The sequence below is a fragment of the Sciurus vulgaris genome, assembly GCF_902686455.1.
Source record: "Sciurus vulgaris genome assembly, chromosome: 7".
NCBI lineage: Eukaryota > Metazoa > Chordata > Mammalia > Rodentia > Sciuridae > Sciurus > Sciurus vulgaris.
This window is the reverse complement of record NC_136467.1, coordinates 122,167,217-122,182,035: the sequence shown is the minus strand read 5'-3', so window position 1 is coordinate 122,182,035 and position 14,819 is coordinate 122,167,217. Positions and strand designations below refer to the sequence as shown.

The 14,819-nt window shown below is 55.6% G+C and overlaps 1 protein-coding gene across 8 annotated transcripts in view; it reads left to right on the top strand.

Moving 5' to 3' along the window:
* The window catches only part of ANKS1A (ankyrin repeat and sterile alpha motif domain containing 1A), a 184,938-nt gene that overhangs the window by 164,878 nt on the left and 5,241 nt on the right, over positions 1-14,819 (top strand). For all 8 annotated transcript variants that reach the window (XR_013765076.1, XM_079147206.1, XM_079147210.1 and 5 more), the window contains 8 exons: positions 6,899-6,997; positions 7,668-7,820; positions 7,967-8,074; positions 9,473-9,637; positions 11,430-11,555; positions 11,852-11,923; positions 12,094-12,180; positions 12,786-12,923. Coding sequence is in view for 7 of the 8 variants with exons in the window: in XM_079147206.1 (XP_079003332.1) it covers positions 6,899-6,997; positions 7,668-7,820; positions 7,967-8,074; positions 9,473-9,637; positions 11,430-11,555; positions 11,852-11,923; positions 12,094-12,180; positions 12,786-12,923 (948 nt within the window). In the remaining variant the exon portion in view is untranslated. The remainder of the gene's footprint in view (positions 1-6,898; positions 6,998-7,667; positions 7,821-7,966; positions 8,075-9,472; positions 9,638-11,429; positions 11,556-11,851; positions 11,924-12,093; positions 12,181-12,785; positions 12,924-14,819) is intronic.

Sequence of the window (14,819 nt, the reverse complement as noted above, 5' to 3'; positions counted from 1 at the left end):
AACCTGCTTTTGTCTTGTTCACATTCTTTTGTGTGTCTAGGTTTCACCAGCCCCCAGCCCCTGGGGAGCTCCCCTTCCCACCGTACCTTGCACCTGTAACCCTGAGGAGGCAGGCTGCGGGAGATCACCTTGCCATCCAGGCCAGGGCTGGTTCATTCCTCCTCCTCCAAGAGAGGAGATTTCGCCTTTGCCTTCTGATGCCCAGTGGCAGGCAGGGAACGACAAACCAACCGTGCGAGTGCGGCTGGAGGGGGCCCTGGCCGAATCCTGAGTGCCACCTAGTGCAGCTCTCCCCCAGGAGTCACACTTCCACCACTGCCTACGGCCTTGGTTTGTGTGAAGGTCTGATGCTGGCGGGCTGACCTGTGGCCACTAGCAGGGCCCGGGACTGTCCCTCCACACCACGACCTTCAGATCCCTTCCAAGGCTCCTCCTGGACTCCGGGAGCTCTCCTGGGCCAGGCGTGTGGAAGGCAGCCCTGGCCCTTCTGCTGCTGTGGAGCGGGGGAGCTCCTGGCGCAGCCTTTTCCCAGACTCCCTCTGGAGACCTGGAGGTTGAGTGGAGCCTTGACCTCCCTCTCAAGGCTTTCTGGTGGTGGTTTTAAATGAGGTCTGCTTCTCCCACTGCACCCCACTCCTGTAGCCCATTGCCCCACCACACCAGGCCCCTCAGATATGCAGGTTCCCCAGCTCCACCACTGGTTTATGTGGTAACTTGGGCATGTAATTAGTTCCCTTGGTTTCCCGCTCTGTAAAATGGGGCTTTCTCCTACCTCCTGCAGGATTGGATGAGACCAGTGTTAGGCACTTGGCTAGTGCCAGGAACACTTGGCCATCAATGGTGTGGGCAGCAGCATTGTTCTTGGCCCTCACAGGGTTGCCTCTGTGGCAGCCTCCACCTGTCCTGCCCTTGCCCATCTTGCAGGGCCCAGCTCAACTTAATTTCACCTTCCAGGGAAGCCCCTGCCGCCCAGTGCCCCAGATTCAGCTCCCTCTTCCCCTCTCTCTGGGTGTCCTAGAGCTCCTGGGCCCTACATCAGTAGTCATTATATTGTCTTATTTAGGGAATAAGGACAAGCAGGAAAAGTCTGTAATGCTGAGTACAGATGCAGTTATTTCATAATAGCCATCTACATTCTTGGATTTCACAAACATGAATCCAAAAAACATGAAAATTGCTAGATGCAGTTGTGCACACCTATAATCCCAGCAACTTGGGAGGCTAAGGCAGGAGAATCACAAGTTTGAGACCAGCTTCAGTAACTTAGTGAGACCATCTCAAAATTAAAAGAAAAAAAAAAAAGGAGCAGAACTAGGGATATGGCTCAGTGGTTAGGTGCCCTTAGGCTCAATCCCCAGTACCAAAAAAATAAAAAGGGAGTAGGTAAGAAGAGTGTAACTAAAACAGTACGTAAGACAAATTGTAGATCAGGCATGGAGCGCATGCCTATAATTCCAGCAATTTGGGATACTGAAGCAGGAGGATCTCAAGTTCAAGGCCAGCCTCAGCAACTTAAAGAGACCCTGAGCAATTTATTGAGATCCTATTTCAAAGTAAAAAAGGACTGGGGATGTAGCTCAGTGGTAAAGGGCCCTTGGTTCCATCCCTAGTACAAAAATGAAAAAAATCAAAAAAAGAAAATACAGAACTCACATATGTAATAGCATCCACATTGCGTTAGGTGTTATAAGTGATCTAAATCTAAGGGCATGCACAAGTGATGTGCACGCTACACCATTTTATGTAAAGGACTTGCACATTCTCAGATCTGGGTCCTGGAACCTGCGGTTATGGAGGGATGATTGCCTTCCGTCTGTTGTATGTTGGATCAGCAGATGTGGAGCCTGCAGGTGTGCAGGGCAGACTGTACGGAGGTGACCTGCTTCCAGGGCACTGGCCACCTCTCCTGGGGACACATCAACACAGTCTCAGTGCACTGGGTGTGTTCCAGCATAGGTGTGTCCAAGGTGCTCTGGGTGGAAACAGCCCTGCCTGCCTCAGGGATCCAGGGCAATCTAAAATACAAGGACATCTGACCTGGGTATGTCAGGTGGTGGGTATCTGTTTTCCTTCTAGCAGGTCCTCTGGACACAGCGCCCTGATACATCTAAACCACAGAGTTGACAGGGCACACATGTCCACATGAGGGAGGAGGGCTCTGCCCGAGAGGAGTAGGTGCCTCAGTGCTTCCTACTGAGGCTCAGCCCCTTCCCAGAGCAGAGCCGATCTGCGCTGTATGGGGAGGTCATAATTGCTGCAGCAGCTCCTGTGTGCCTTCTCTCCATGAACTTCTTTCAGTGATCTATGTTGCTGCTGAGTTCAAGGAAGGACCTGGTGGGGCTGGTAGAGGTGGATGGGGACCCGTGAGACGTTCCTGCCATTGATTGGAGGCAGAGCTGGCCACTTGCCCGCTTCAACCTCTCTGCACCATGTTGGCATCTCCAGGCACCTGCTGGCCTTGCCCTTCTTCTGATGGCTCTCAGGCAAGGGCTGGGGGTTGAGTGTGCTAGTCTGGGCTTTGGACTTACCAGAATGCACACCTTTTGGAGCCTAGATTCCCAGCTGGCAGGAATGGAGAGCCCAGCTCACCTGATGTTTGCTGGCATCTGATCACTTGGTGCCCGGGGTCCACTAAGCGTCCCACACTGAAAACGTCTTCATCTAGGAGAGGGTGAAGCTTCCGAGCAACAAAGTCAGATGAAGCCTTGCTTCTCCCAGTCGAGCTTGTGGGTGGCTGCTGTGTCCTTCCCTGCCCCATGCCACTCTGTGCAGTGGTGGGTGGGCAGAGGACAGTGCCATGGCAGGAATCAGATGTGGATGGGGCTCCTGGAGCTCAGAGTCCTGGGCTCGTCCTTCAGTTCTAACAGTCGCCCTCCTCCAGCTCCCCTGCTCAGACCAGGGAGGCGCCCGCAGCGTTGTCACTCACAGAGTTCACATGTGACCTCACTTTGCTTCAGTTCTCATCTGGGCTCTGTGAGCTGACTGCGGGGCAGCTTCTCCATCACTCCATGGAACAGCTTCCCCTTGGCATAGATCCTTGGCCTGGCCCCTCAGCAGCCATCCCTCCCTGTCACCCCCTGCCTTGCAGCCTGGCTTCACTCCTGAACTCCCCAGGGTTGGGCTTCTCTGCACTGGGCCCTCCCGGCCTTGCCCTCTGCCCACTCCATGCAAAACCCTCCTGCCCTCTGCAGCCTGCCCTTCAGCCCTGAGGCTCCCTGAGGTGATGGTGTCTTTCACTCTGCACCCTTCTTGCCCTCCAGTGTCTCCACTCCTGGACTGTGCTAGTGTGATAGAAGAAGAAATGTGTGTTGGGGTCTTCCTGTCTTTTCCTGGCAGGAAGATTGCAAAATGCTGGGAATCTCCCTTCGTATGCTAATGAGATGCTTGGTGGCTGGGGCCTCTGGAGAGCCTCAGCAGGGGGGCTGGCCTCCTAGGGAGCCACCAAGCCATTATAAGGTCAGAACTTCAGCCCCATGCCACCCCCAAGCTCCTGGCCAAGGAGGGGGGCTGAAGGTTGAGTGGAACACAGTGCCCAGCATTCCTGCATAATGAAGCCTCCATCCAGACACAAAGCAGATGGGACCGCTTGTGGGTTGGTGGCCATGAGGAGGTGCAAGAGGGTGATGCACCTGAGAGGGCACACAAGCTCCTGTGCCTCCCCATACCTGCCCTGGGCATCTCCCTCATCTGGCCAGTCCGAGCTGCATCCTTTATAATGAATGAGTAGAAGTAAGTAGAGAGTGCCCCTCGTTCTGTGAACCATTCTAGCCAGTGCCTGAGCCCAGGAGGGGTTGTGGAGCCAGTGGGTCAGATGCACGGGTGACACCTGACTGGGATTGGCATCTGCAGTGGGGATAGTCCTGGGCCACTGAGCCTCAACCTGGGAGGTCTGCACCCTCTCCAGGTGGACGTGTCAGAACCGAGTAGAGCTATAGGACACCCTGTTGGTGTCCACAGGGAGTTGGACTGTTGCCTGGGTCAGAGGGCAGTTGGAAGAGTGGGAGGAGTAGAAGGAAAAGCACCTGGCTTCCCGGGCCAGACCTCGCCGGTTGTCACCCATCTTCACAACCCGCAGAGACCTACTGAGAGGTCTGCCACAGGGGCAGCTACCGTTCAGCCTCTTTCTTTCCTTTTCTGTTTCTTTTTTTAAATCAATGGTGTCTCCTCCAACTTTCCCTGGTCCTTGGACACATGTCAAGTGTGGACAGTCAGCCAGGCCTTACTGGGGCACACAGGCCTCTGCCCCAGGACACCTCCCTGCTGCCTGCCCTGTGCCCTAGCCTGTCACACACAGGAATTTTGAGCAGACTATGCAGCAGTCAGGGAGCCAAAGTCCTGGGCTGGTCCCTCCTCCAGGCCTGGAATAGCCTTTCGACGACCCTTAGTGAAGAACTTAAATCAGCCCTGGTCACCTGTAGCTGAAAGGGTGTCTCACTGTCAGACCTTGCCCTTCAAAAGGCTATTTGTTGAATGAAGACCTTACTTGCAGTCAAGCAAAATATCAGCAAGGAGATACCCTTCAAGATGTAAAAGGGCATTTTCTAAATCACATAGTGAAGAGGGCTCTGAAGGATACTGGGCAGAAAGTCTGTGAGCGCTCTGGGAGCCCCTCCCCATCCCCTGAGCTCTGTGCCTTCCTCAGGGACCTCAGCCCTGCTCCATGCCAGGGAGCCACTGTCCAAGCCAAGCTCTTAAAAGCAGGCTGCAACCAAGACTACAGGCTGGGGAACCAGGCTGCTGCCTAGCCTGCCTCCTGGTCTCCATCTATAGTAGGACACAGACCAGGTGGCTATGGGGACTGAGTGAGTCAGGACAGGGAAAAGCTGTAACCCAGAGCACAGCTCTGCGACTGAGGGCCTACTGCCCCCTGTTCTCAGGGACTGGACTTAGACCAGGCCAGCCATGAATTCTATGCTGTGCAGGCCAGGCCTGAGACCAGGGATATTTCAGATTGCACTTAGAGTTAGGAACTTTTAAAAAGGTAAGCAGAACTGGGCATGGTGATGCATGCCCATAATCCTAGTATCTCAGGAGGCTGAAGCAGGAGGATCACGAGTTCAAAGCCAGCCTCAGCAACTTAGCAAGCTCTTGTCTCTAAATAAAATATTAAAAAAGGGCTGAAGATGTAGCTCAGTGGTTAATGCCCTGGATTCAACCCTGGCACCACCACCCCAACCCTGCTGCCAAAAAAAAAAAAAGAAATAGAAGACACTAAACAGATCCCGTTGACTGCAGTGCTTAGGCCAGTGCACTTCATTAGCACCTTCAGTAGAGACTCAGAATGTAGAACGCAGCAGGGGGCAGTGCTGCATAAATGCTTGATAAACAATGTGCAAAGACGGCAGCCTCCCTGCGGGTGAGATCTGGTTCTGATAGGCAGGGCTCCGGTTGCAATTGTAGTGATGGGCCTTTTCTCCTTCACGCTGCTGGCTGCTGACAGCAGGGGAACCTAGCTGACATCATCAAGGGGCACAAACACCCATAAGAATTTTAAATACACAAGCCAGGCACGGTGGCACATGCCTGTAATCCCAGCTACTCGGGGGACTGAGGCAGGAAGATCTCAAGGTTGAGGCCAGCCTCAGCAACTTAGTGAGTCCCTGTCTCAAAAAAATACGTAAAAGGGCTGGAGATGTAGCTCATGGCAGAACCCCCTGGGTTCAATCCCTAGTACCACACACCTAAAAAAAGAGCATTTCAAATATATCCTCCTTGAAACCCCTCCAGAAATGATGCCCATTGGGGGCTCTTCATGCCGTGCTGTCTGCCACGGAATTTGGAACCAAACCTTCTCCTGCAGGAAATTGGCTAGATAAATTCTTCCCGAGTCCGGATGATCCCGCAGCCCAGGAAAGGGGCAGGCCTGCACGCTGATGGGCTGCAGTCCCCTTGGACGTGAGCGGTGAGGTGGTGAGGAAAGGCACCAGAGAGCGAGTCACGTCCTGTCTGTGTGGAGGTGAACTGAGCACATCCCGCTGTCCTGGGGCATCCACACCTATGGCTTTCCTGTCATTGGCCACACTGTGTATTTTGAAATGTAATTGAAAACTCCTCTCATGACTCGCATCATAGTGAATCAGCCTCATAGGGGCGAGGAGCATGGAGCTGTCGGGCTGCCCGGTTCACATCTAAGCTCCGCCACCAGATGTGTGAGCTCTTGAAATTTCTGACCTCTGGAGCCTCAGTTCCCTCATCTATAAAACAGGTTGAAAAGACCCTTATGCAGGGCCATGAGCATGACATGGGATGATCCATGTGAAAGCTCCGTCCCTGTCACTTGGGAGGTAAGCACACAGCACCAGCCAGGCCCCAGCAGCCTCAGCACCCACTCAGCACTCTGCCGCCTCTCCACCTCAGCCTGCGGGCGGGCCCAGGGAGCTCAGTGGTCACTGCCCAGATCAGGCTCAGCCCTGCAGTCCAACCCCTCTCAGGTAGACATCTTCCAAGTCTCCCCGTTTGACTCCACTCCTCAAGGTGAGCCTGGCTCCTCTGGTACCTGCCTCTAAAACCAGTTGCCCACCTGAGGTGCTTGTTGCAGCCTTGGAATTACAGAATCACGTCTGTGAGGCACCTTGGCCCTGGGCCACAAGTTCTTCACTTTGGATTGGAACCTGCTTTGGTTGTGGAACCTGCTTCCCAGAAGGATGCTCATGTACACCCAGGGAGCCAGGACTCTTGGCAGGGCCTGGCATCCTGCTCACCCCATGTGTCTTGGCCCAGGTCGACACCTCATGCCTGTCCCAGGAGTGGGCATCTGGCAGATTTGCCTGTAGTGTGCCCAGCCTCCTGTTGGGGGCCCCAGGCCCACACCCTGTTGGTGCTTGTAGTGAAGGAGAATTGACCTGGCCATCAACTGTCAGTTCCAGAGGGGCCCTAACGTCCTCCTTTCTGCTCTTAGGGGTCTAATGTGATGGAAGAACAGGACCTGCGGGAGATCGGCATCAGCGACCCACAGCACCGGCGGAAGCTGCTCCAGGCTGCGCGCTCCCTGCCCAAGGTGACTGGCCTTGCCAGGGCCAGCTCCATCTCCCTGTACCTCCCAGACTGAGACCAGGGAAGGAGCTTGGCTCTGGTGCATGCCAATCTCCGTGGGTGTCACCCCAGGAGCCCCAGTAGGGCACAGGTCCACTCCCTTCCTAAGTCCTAGAAGAGGAGTCAGCAGAGCTCTAGGGCGTCAGGCACCCTGTTGGGGCTGAGGAGAGAGGTTCCAGGGATCCTCCTGGCTCAGGAGCTAGGTGCCATGGGCTCAGCCCGTCACCAGAGCCCCCTTTGGGTTTGTTCCTAACTCACTAAGGGTCAGGCCAGCCTGTTCTGACCCCTGGCCCTCCCCAGGGTGACCTGGTAGGAGCGGGCAGCAGAGGAGGCAGCTTTCCGAAGAGCCCTGGGCCTACGCCTCAGCCTCTGGACTGCTGGTGTGGAGTCCAGTCCCTTCCATTGGCCGGCACTCAGGAAGCACCCACTCCACCAGCACACTCCCCCTCACCCCTGCAGGCCCTCTCCTCTGTGTAGCCTCATCTGCTAGCCATCTGCCCAGAGGCTTCCACTTCCCAGAGCCTGATAGAAAGGGCTGTGCCGAGGACAGACTTGGGAGTATTGGGGCTCGGCCTACAGGGACCCTCTTGACCTGGGTGGATCTAAGATGTCAGTCCCACCTCTGTGCCCTGCAGGTAAAAGCCCTGGGCTATGATGGGAACAGTCCCCCATCTGTGCCCTCCTGGCTGGACTCCCTGGGGCTGCAGGACTACGTGCACTCCTTCCTCTCCAGTGGCTACAGCTCCATTGACACTGTGAAGAACCTCTGGGAGCTGGAGCTTGTCAACGTGAGTGGGGCTCCAGCTCGGCCAGCCGCCCGCCCAAAGTGCAGCTGCCCTCAGTGAAGGGAGGGAGGTTCCTAGCAGGAGGCCTGGGCTGCGGGGGACTGGGGCTGTCAGCCACTGACCTGTCCCGCCTCCTTCCTCGCTGCCAGGTCCTGAAGGTCCACCTGCTGGGCCACCGCAAGCGCATCATCGCCTCCCTGGCAGAGAGGCCCTACGAGGAGCCGCCACAGAAGCCCCCGAGGTTTTCCCAGCTGAGGGTGAGTTGCAGGGAGGGAAAGGGCACGTGTGTGTGCTTGCTCTTGGCATGGGATGAATTCTTTGGAGAATGTGTGACCTCTGCCGCACAGGAGACAAAATCCCCTGCCCGTCCTCACAGAGTTAAGACGAGCTCAGGAGAGAGGTTTTTGTCTGGTTGTTTATAAATTATATGCTACCATTTATAATCCAAAATGCTTGAGATAGCCTAGAAGAGAGCCAGTTTAAATATGAAAAAATAAAGTTAATAGATCCCAGGCTCAGCTGGGCCTTGTCTGACTATGAGCTCAGCTGTGTATCTGGTGGAGACCAGCCAGGCAGGATGGGGTGGGGAAGCTGGAGGAGCCCCATTCCAGCCCTCTGACTGAGCCAGACAACGCCGGGGAGGCCCAGCCAGCATGTGCAGCTTCCTGGGCTCCCTCCCAAGTCTTCAGATTGAGAATTTCAGCAAGGTCACTAAAAGGATCTGTGTTTTCCTTTTTTCTTTTCTTTTCTCTCTTTCTTTTTTGATACTAGAGATTGTATCAGGGGCACTTAACCACTGAGCCACGTCCCCAGCCCTTTCCTATATTTTATTTAGAGATAGGGTCTTGCTGAGTTGCTTAGGGCCTTGCTAAGTTGCTGAGGCTGGCTTTGAACTCATGATCCTCCTGCCTCAGCCACTGGGATTACAGGCAGGAGCCACGGCACCCTGCAGGATCTGTGTTTTTAAAAGTCTCACAGGGGTGATCGCTCAAGCCAGGTGGTCCTTGCCTGCAGAAATATGCTAGACTTGGTTCAGGGCGCACTTCCCCACACCTGCAGGCTGGAACACACCACTGGTGGCAGGTAACACGGCCTGACCCTGCACTGGAAAGCAGGCTGTTTCCTTCTCCCCTTTGACAAGAGGAGGCTGAGGCCCTATTCTCAAGACCAAACACCCAACTGACTTTGCCATCTGGGAGCTAGGGAGGCCAACCATGATGCCCTCTGCAGTTGAGTGTTGTCTCAAGGAAGGATTTTACATTTCATTGTACAGCCCAGAGACCTGCGATGAATTGTGAGGGATGAGTTTATCTTTGGAAAATCTTAACAGTGGCTCCCCTGCCCTATAACCATCTTTTTGGTACAGCTCCAGCCAGGGAACACTCTTGAACTATGAGTGGTCCTGGTGGCCTTTTCCCACAGGACTGGGTTGTCGGTTTTCTGGGCTTCAGAGAGGAGTTGACTCTTTCACTCACTTCCCCACAGGCTGCTGGCCTAATGTGCTGTTTGTCTCATGCCTCTTTGCTGCCTGCTTCTCCTGTCCCACTGATATTCCCATGCCCAGTCCCAGTCAGCCCAGGACCAGCCGACACCTCCAGCCTGCCACTGGGCTGGGCCGATGGCTTGTCAGCGTCACCCAGTTTCTCCCCCTACAGTGCCAAGACTTGATCTCCCAGACCTCATCCCCACTGAGCCAGAATGATTCCTGCACTGGGCGGTCAGCAGACCTGCTGCTGCCTTCTGGGGACACAGGCAGGAGGCGGCATGACAGTCTTCAGGACCCTGTGGCACCCTCTCGAGCAGAGCGTTTCAGAATCCAGGTGGGCAGAAGGGACTGCAGCCAGGTCCCCTGGGTAGGGCAGGGCCTCCAGGAGCTACCTGCTGCCCTGTGGTGAGCACTGTTGGCCTGGCATGGCTCACGATTGACCCCAGCCTGCTCCCCTCACTCCTCGCACAGCCCCCTGGGTGAGGCCTGCCCAGCCCCAGACCGCCCAGAGCCGGACTGCAGTGTGTGTGTTGGGGCCACCCCTGCACCCCGTGCACCTGGACGTCCTCCTCACAAGCTCAGCTCTGCTGGCTCCTCTGACCATAGCCTCCCCAAGTCCAGCCCCGCGGGCCCTTGCTCGTCTCCACAGCCTTCACAAAGCCCTCGTCCCCTCCACTCTTGCCCCGTCTGTTCCCCAGCACCAGTGTCCCTGAGCCCCAACTCCACATGCTCGTCCCACCTGCCCAGCAGAACTGCAGCCTCATCTCGGGCTGCAGGATCCTCCAGCCGCTGCCCAGGGTTGGCACCCTGCTGCGCTGTGAGCTCTCTCCTCGGGGCTCCCACAGCTATTCAGGACTCTCCTGTCCCAGCTCCAGCCTTGCTCAGACCTCTAGCATGGTCCCTTCTGTCCCTTGGCCTGTCCAACACCACAGTGGCAAGTGTCCCTCTCCCCTCAGGGTGAACTCTGCCCTCCACTCCCGCTCCCTCTTCTGCCCACCCCGACCCGGGGTTTCCCACACCTTTCCACAGCTGAGCCACGCACATTTTTTTCCTCCCACATTTTTCCTTGGTGCACCGAAGCTGCAGGCACCGATGGGAACTGCTGTTTCGTATTCGCACATGCACACAAGGTGACTGTGATTCAGCCGGTGTCACTCCCCAGCATCCCGCCTCCTACCCCTTGGTCTCTTTGCTCCACTGATTTCCTTCGGTTTTCGTAAGATTCCCACCACCCCACCTTTCTTTTCCTTTTACCTCTCTAACTTTCACATATGAGAGAAAACATGTGACCTTTGACCTTCTGAGTTTGGCTCATTTCTCTTAACATGATGGTCCTTGGTTCCATCCATTTTCCTGTAAAAGACATAATTTTATTTTTCTTTATGGCTGAATAAAATTCTATTGTGTATACAGACAACATATTCTTTATCCATTCATCTGCTGATGGACACCTCGGCAGGTTCCCTAGTTTGACTGCCATGCGTTTTGGTTGCTGTAGGGTACATGTCAGCCCTCAGCTGCAGTTGCTCTGTGTGGAGACTGCATGCCCTGGAGTGGAAGTCTTAAATGTTTCCTGAATCTTCCTTCCACTGGGCCCTACTTATGTGCCCTATACCTCTTGCCTGGACTACAGGACCCTCTCCCAATCCCTAGCTGCTGCCAGAAGGAGCCATTTAAATGTGTCCTAGCCCTGGTGCTTCACCGCCCCCCACCCGCCCAGGACTGAGTCCCCAACCTGTGACTGGGGTGTGAGGCCTTCAGGCACCTGGCTCTGCTGTGGCCACCTCTGTTCTCTGTGCTGAACAGTGCCCCAGCTAATGCTTCCCCATACTGGCACTGCTGTGTGGTCCCTCCTTGTCTTCAAGACTAATCAGACGCTGTAGACCCCTCCTGCCAGCCCTGCTCCCATCTGACTTGGGTCCCTGCTGCTCTGCCTATGCCTTAGAGTCGGCAGTGGCCCCCACTCTGCCACAGTGCTTCTGAGTTGCTAGTCTGCTCCCACCCCTCTGCCCTGACCTCATTGAGGTCACCAGCTTCCTCACTGATGTGGAACCAAATAGGCCCCTGGGCTCCCCTGGAGCAGGCGAGAGAGCACCTTTCCAACTGTCTGCCTGTGTGTTCTGCAGGAGGAGCACCGCGAAGCCAAGCTCACCCTGCGGCCGCCCAGCCTGGCCGCCCCCTACGCCCCCGTGCAGAGCTGGCAACATCAGCCAGAGAAGCTCATCTTCGAGTCCTGTGGTTATGAGGCCAACGTGAGTTGCTCCTGCCCTCCCAGTGGCCAGCCTCGCTGCTCCCTGCCCCTTCCCACAGGCCCTCTGACCCGCTGCAGTGCTAGGCCAGGCCCATGCTGTTCCCAGCAGCCAAGGGGAGGAGCAGGGGCCTCTGGGTAGTTTAACCAGAGGAGAAAACCAGGGGCCTTCCCAGCTGGGGCAGGAAGAGTGTTGTGTTGGGAGAGGTGACCACCATATGGTGGGATGTCCTGGATTGCCTGGGTCCCTGCCTGGATGCGAGTGTTCTTTGCTAAGCCCAGTCACTGCTTGTTCCACAGTATCTGGGCTCCATGCTCATCAAAGATCTGCGTGGGACAGAGTCCACGCAGGATGCCTGTGCCAAAATGCGGGTAGGTTGTCTGTGGGACAGGGTGGGCGGGTGCTGCCTAGGACAAAAAGCAGCAGACTGGAGTGCGACCTGCAGCTGCTCAGGCCCCACCACACTGCAGGGATGGGAGTGGGCCGGGCACTGCAGATTTGAGGAAAGGAGTGTTCTCAGGACCACCCTTGTTTCCTATAGAAATCCACCGAACACATGAAGAAGGTCCCCACCATCATCCTGTCCATCACCTATAAAGGTGTCAAGTTCATCGATGCGTCCAACAAGGTGTGCTTCTCAGGAGGACTGCTACACGGGTGGGCCATCTCCCTGTCAGAGCCCTGGGGCTGCAGGACGGGCGACCGGGTGCCCTTTATCATCCCTCTCTGCCCTTTCCCTACCTCCCGTCTCCACCACCTCCCCAGGTTCTTGTTTCTCTCTGTGTCCTTGACCCTGGGTCCTGCCCATCTCCACTGAGTGGCAGCTGTGCTCTCTTCCCAACCCCGTCTCAGCCTCCCTGCTCATGGGCCTTCAGTGGTGTGAGTCCCTCAGGGAGCAGGGGACTGCCCCCACCCCACTGCTTAGGATCCCACCCTCCAGAGCCCCTTCTCGCCTCCCCCTATCCTGGAAGGTGGCAGGGGCTGGGCTGGGAGAGCTCCTGGTTGGCTGTGAAGGCGTCACTGCCTTCGTTGCCATGGTCAAGGGTGGAGACCCCAGACTTAAACCAGGCAGTTAGACGCTGCCCCTCACTCCCACTTCAGGGGGAGAAAAGAAGTGGTGTTTGGCTAGAGTCTGGGCCGGAATGAAGAACGGCAGCGATGGGCTGGGGTGGGCGGTGCCAGCAGCATGCCCTGAAGGAGCCGGGCAGTTCCAGAACACTGCCTTCCCCACAGAACGTCATCGCGGAGCATGAGATCCGCAACATTTCCTGTGCGGCCCAGGACCCGGAGGACCTCTGTACCTTTGCCTATATCACCAAGGACCTGCAGACTAGCCACCACTATTGCCACGTGTTCAGCACAGTAGATGTGGTGAGTGAGGGGCCACATGTGCCCAAAGAAGGCAGTAGGAACTGCGAGCCCTTGGAGGGGTCTAGCCCTCTCTGCTGGGCACAGATAGCTGCTGTCCTGTTCCCTGCTGGCAAAGTGCTTCATTCATGAATGAAGCCCAGCAGCATCCATTCCTGTCCCTTTCACACAGCGAGGCGACTGAGTCACAGAGGGAAAGAGCGGCTGCCCAGGGGTTAGTGGTAGAGGTTTTCCAGCTCAGCTGAGTGCTTACTGGTCAGGCAAGGCCTTTGTTCCCCCGGCTTTCTATCTGCCCCGACTCCCCAGACCTTTAGGGGCAGGCTCCCTCAAGTGCCCTCTGCATTGCCCTGGGTGGCGGGTGGCAGGCAGTGCCCTCTTGGCAGTAGGCTTCTCTCGGGAAGGCCTCTGGCACTGCAGCCGGGCTGTGGAGTTAGTTCCTCTGCACAAAGAGCTGACCCCCAGTGCCAGAGATACTCTGCCCTGAGACCAAACCTGGCAGGACCCTAGGCCATCTCCTCACCCCAGCAGGGATGTCAGGTCCCTGTCACCCTAAGGAAAAGTAGCTGTTTCTAGAATCTCTGTGGTTCCTGAATTCAGACCCCTCTGGGTAGTCCCTGTCCCTGGACCTTATCTAGCTCACCTTCTCCATGCTCTGAGCCAGTGGAGTCTAGGAGCCTGGGTTCTGAAATCAGGCACCCAGCTGTGCCACTGTGGCCGTGTGATCTTGGAAATGTCACCTCACCTGTTTCCTCCCCTGTACAAAGGGAATTGTAGCCAGCCTCATGGGACGGCCTGAAGCTTGGGTGAGGCCATCCGCATGGCACTGGTAGCTGATGGCTGTTCACCCGTAGCTCACACTCTCCACCTACTGTCCACTCTGCTGTAACGCAGCCTCACACTCCTACAGTCCCCATGGCTGTAAAATCAGTCAAGACCACAGCGTTGCCCAGGCGTAGTGGCACACGCCTGTAATCCCAGATTTGGAGGCTGAGGCAGGAGGATCACACAGGTTCAAAGCGAGCTTCAGAAGTACAGTGAGACTGTCTCCAAATACAGTTTAAAAGTGCCGGGTGTAGCCCAGTGGTAGAGCCCTTGCCTAGCTTGCATGAAGCCCTGGGTTCCATCTCTACCTCCACCAAAAAGAAAAAAATAAGACCTTAGGGTCTGTGGGCAAATAGAGTTGAGGCATACTACTAGAAAATTTTGTCAGTGATGTGGTTAAAATTAAAAATGGGAACAAAATCACTAGCACTCTTTTATTCATGTTAGATCATTAAGAAATACATTTAATACTACAGTAACCATAGTTCTAGCTTGAAAGAGACCTGAGCTTGACCTGCAAGAAGTGCCCTCCTGGCCAAGTTTGCAAGTTTGGGGCCAGCCTGGGCAAGATTAGTGAGACCCTGAGCAACTCAGCAAGACCCTTTCTCAAAAAATAAAAAGGGCTGAGGATGTGACTCAGGGGAGAACTCCCCTGGGTTCTGTCCCCAGTGCCATAATAGACTCACGCTCCTGCCGAGGCCCAGGGCGTGGGAAGAGAGCGAAGTGAGGGAGGAGTCACCCCACACAGCTGACCAGGAGGTGGGGGCGGCTACACAGCCTGGGGGTGCTCGCAGCCTGTGTCTTCTGAGGCGGAGGTCTCCAGGGGAGTGTGCGGCACCAGGTGCCCATGGGCGTGTGCACTTTTGTGGATTCTCATGTGACTCGGTTCAGCAGGCTGCAGTTTTTATTTGTACCTAGTGTTTCTGTCAGACAAAATCAGACCCAAGGAAATAATAATTTTTTTTTTAATGTTGGCACTGGGGATTAAACCCAGGAGTGTTTTACCACTGAGCTACATCCCTAGTCCCTTTCTATTTTGATACAGTGTCTCATAAGTTGCTGAGGCTGGCCTCAAAC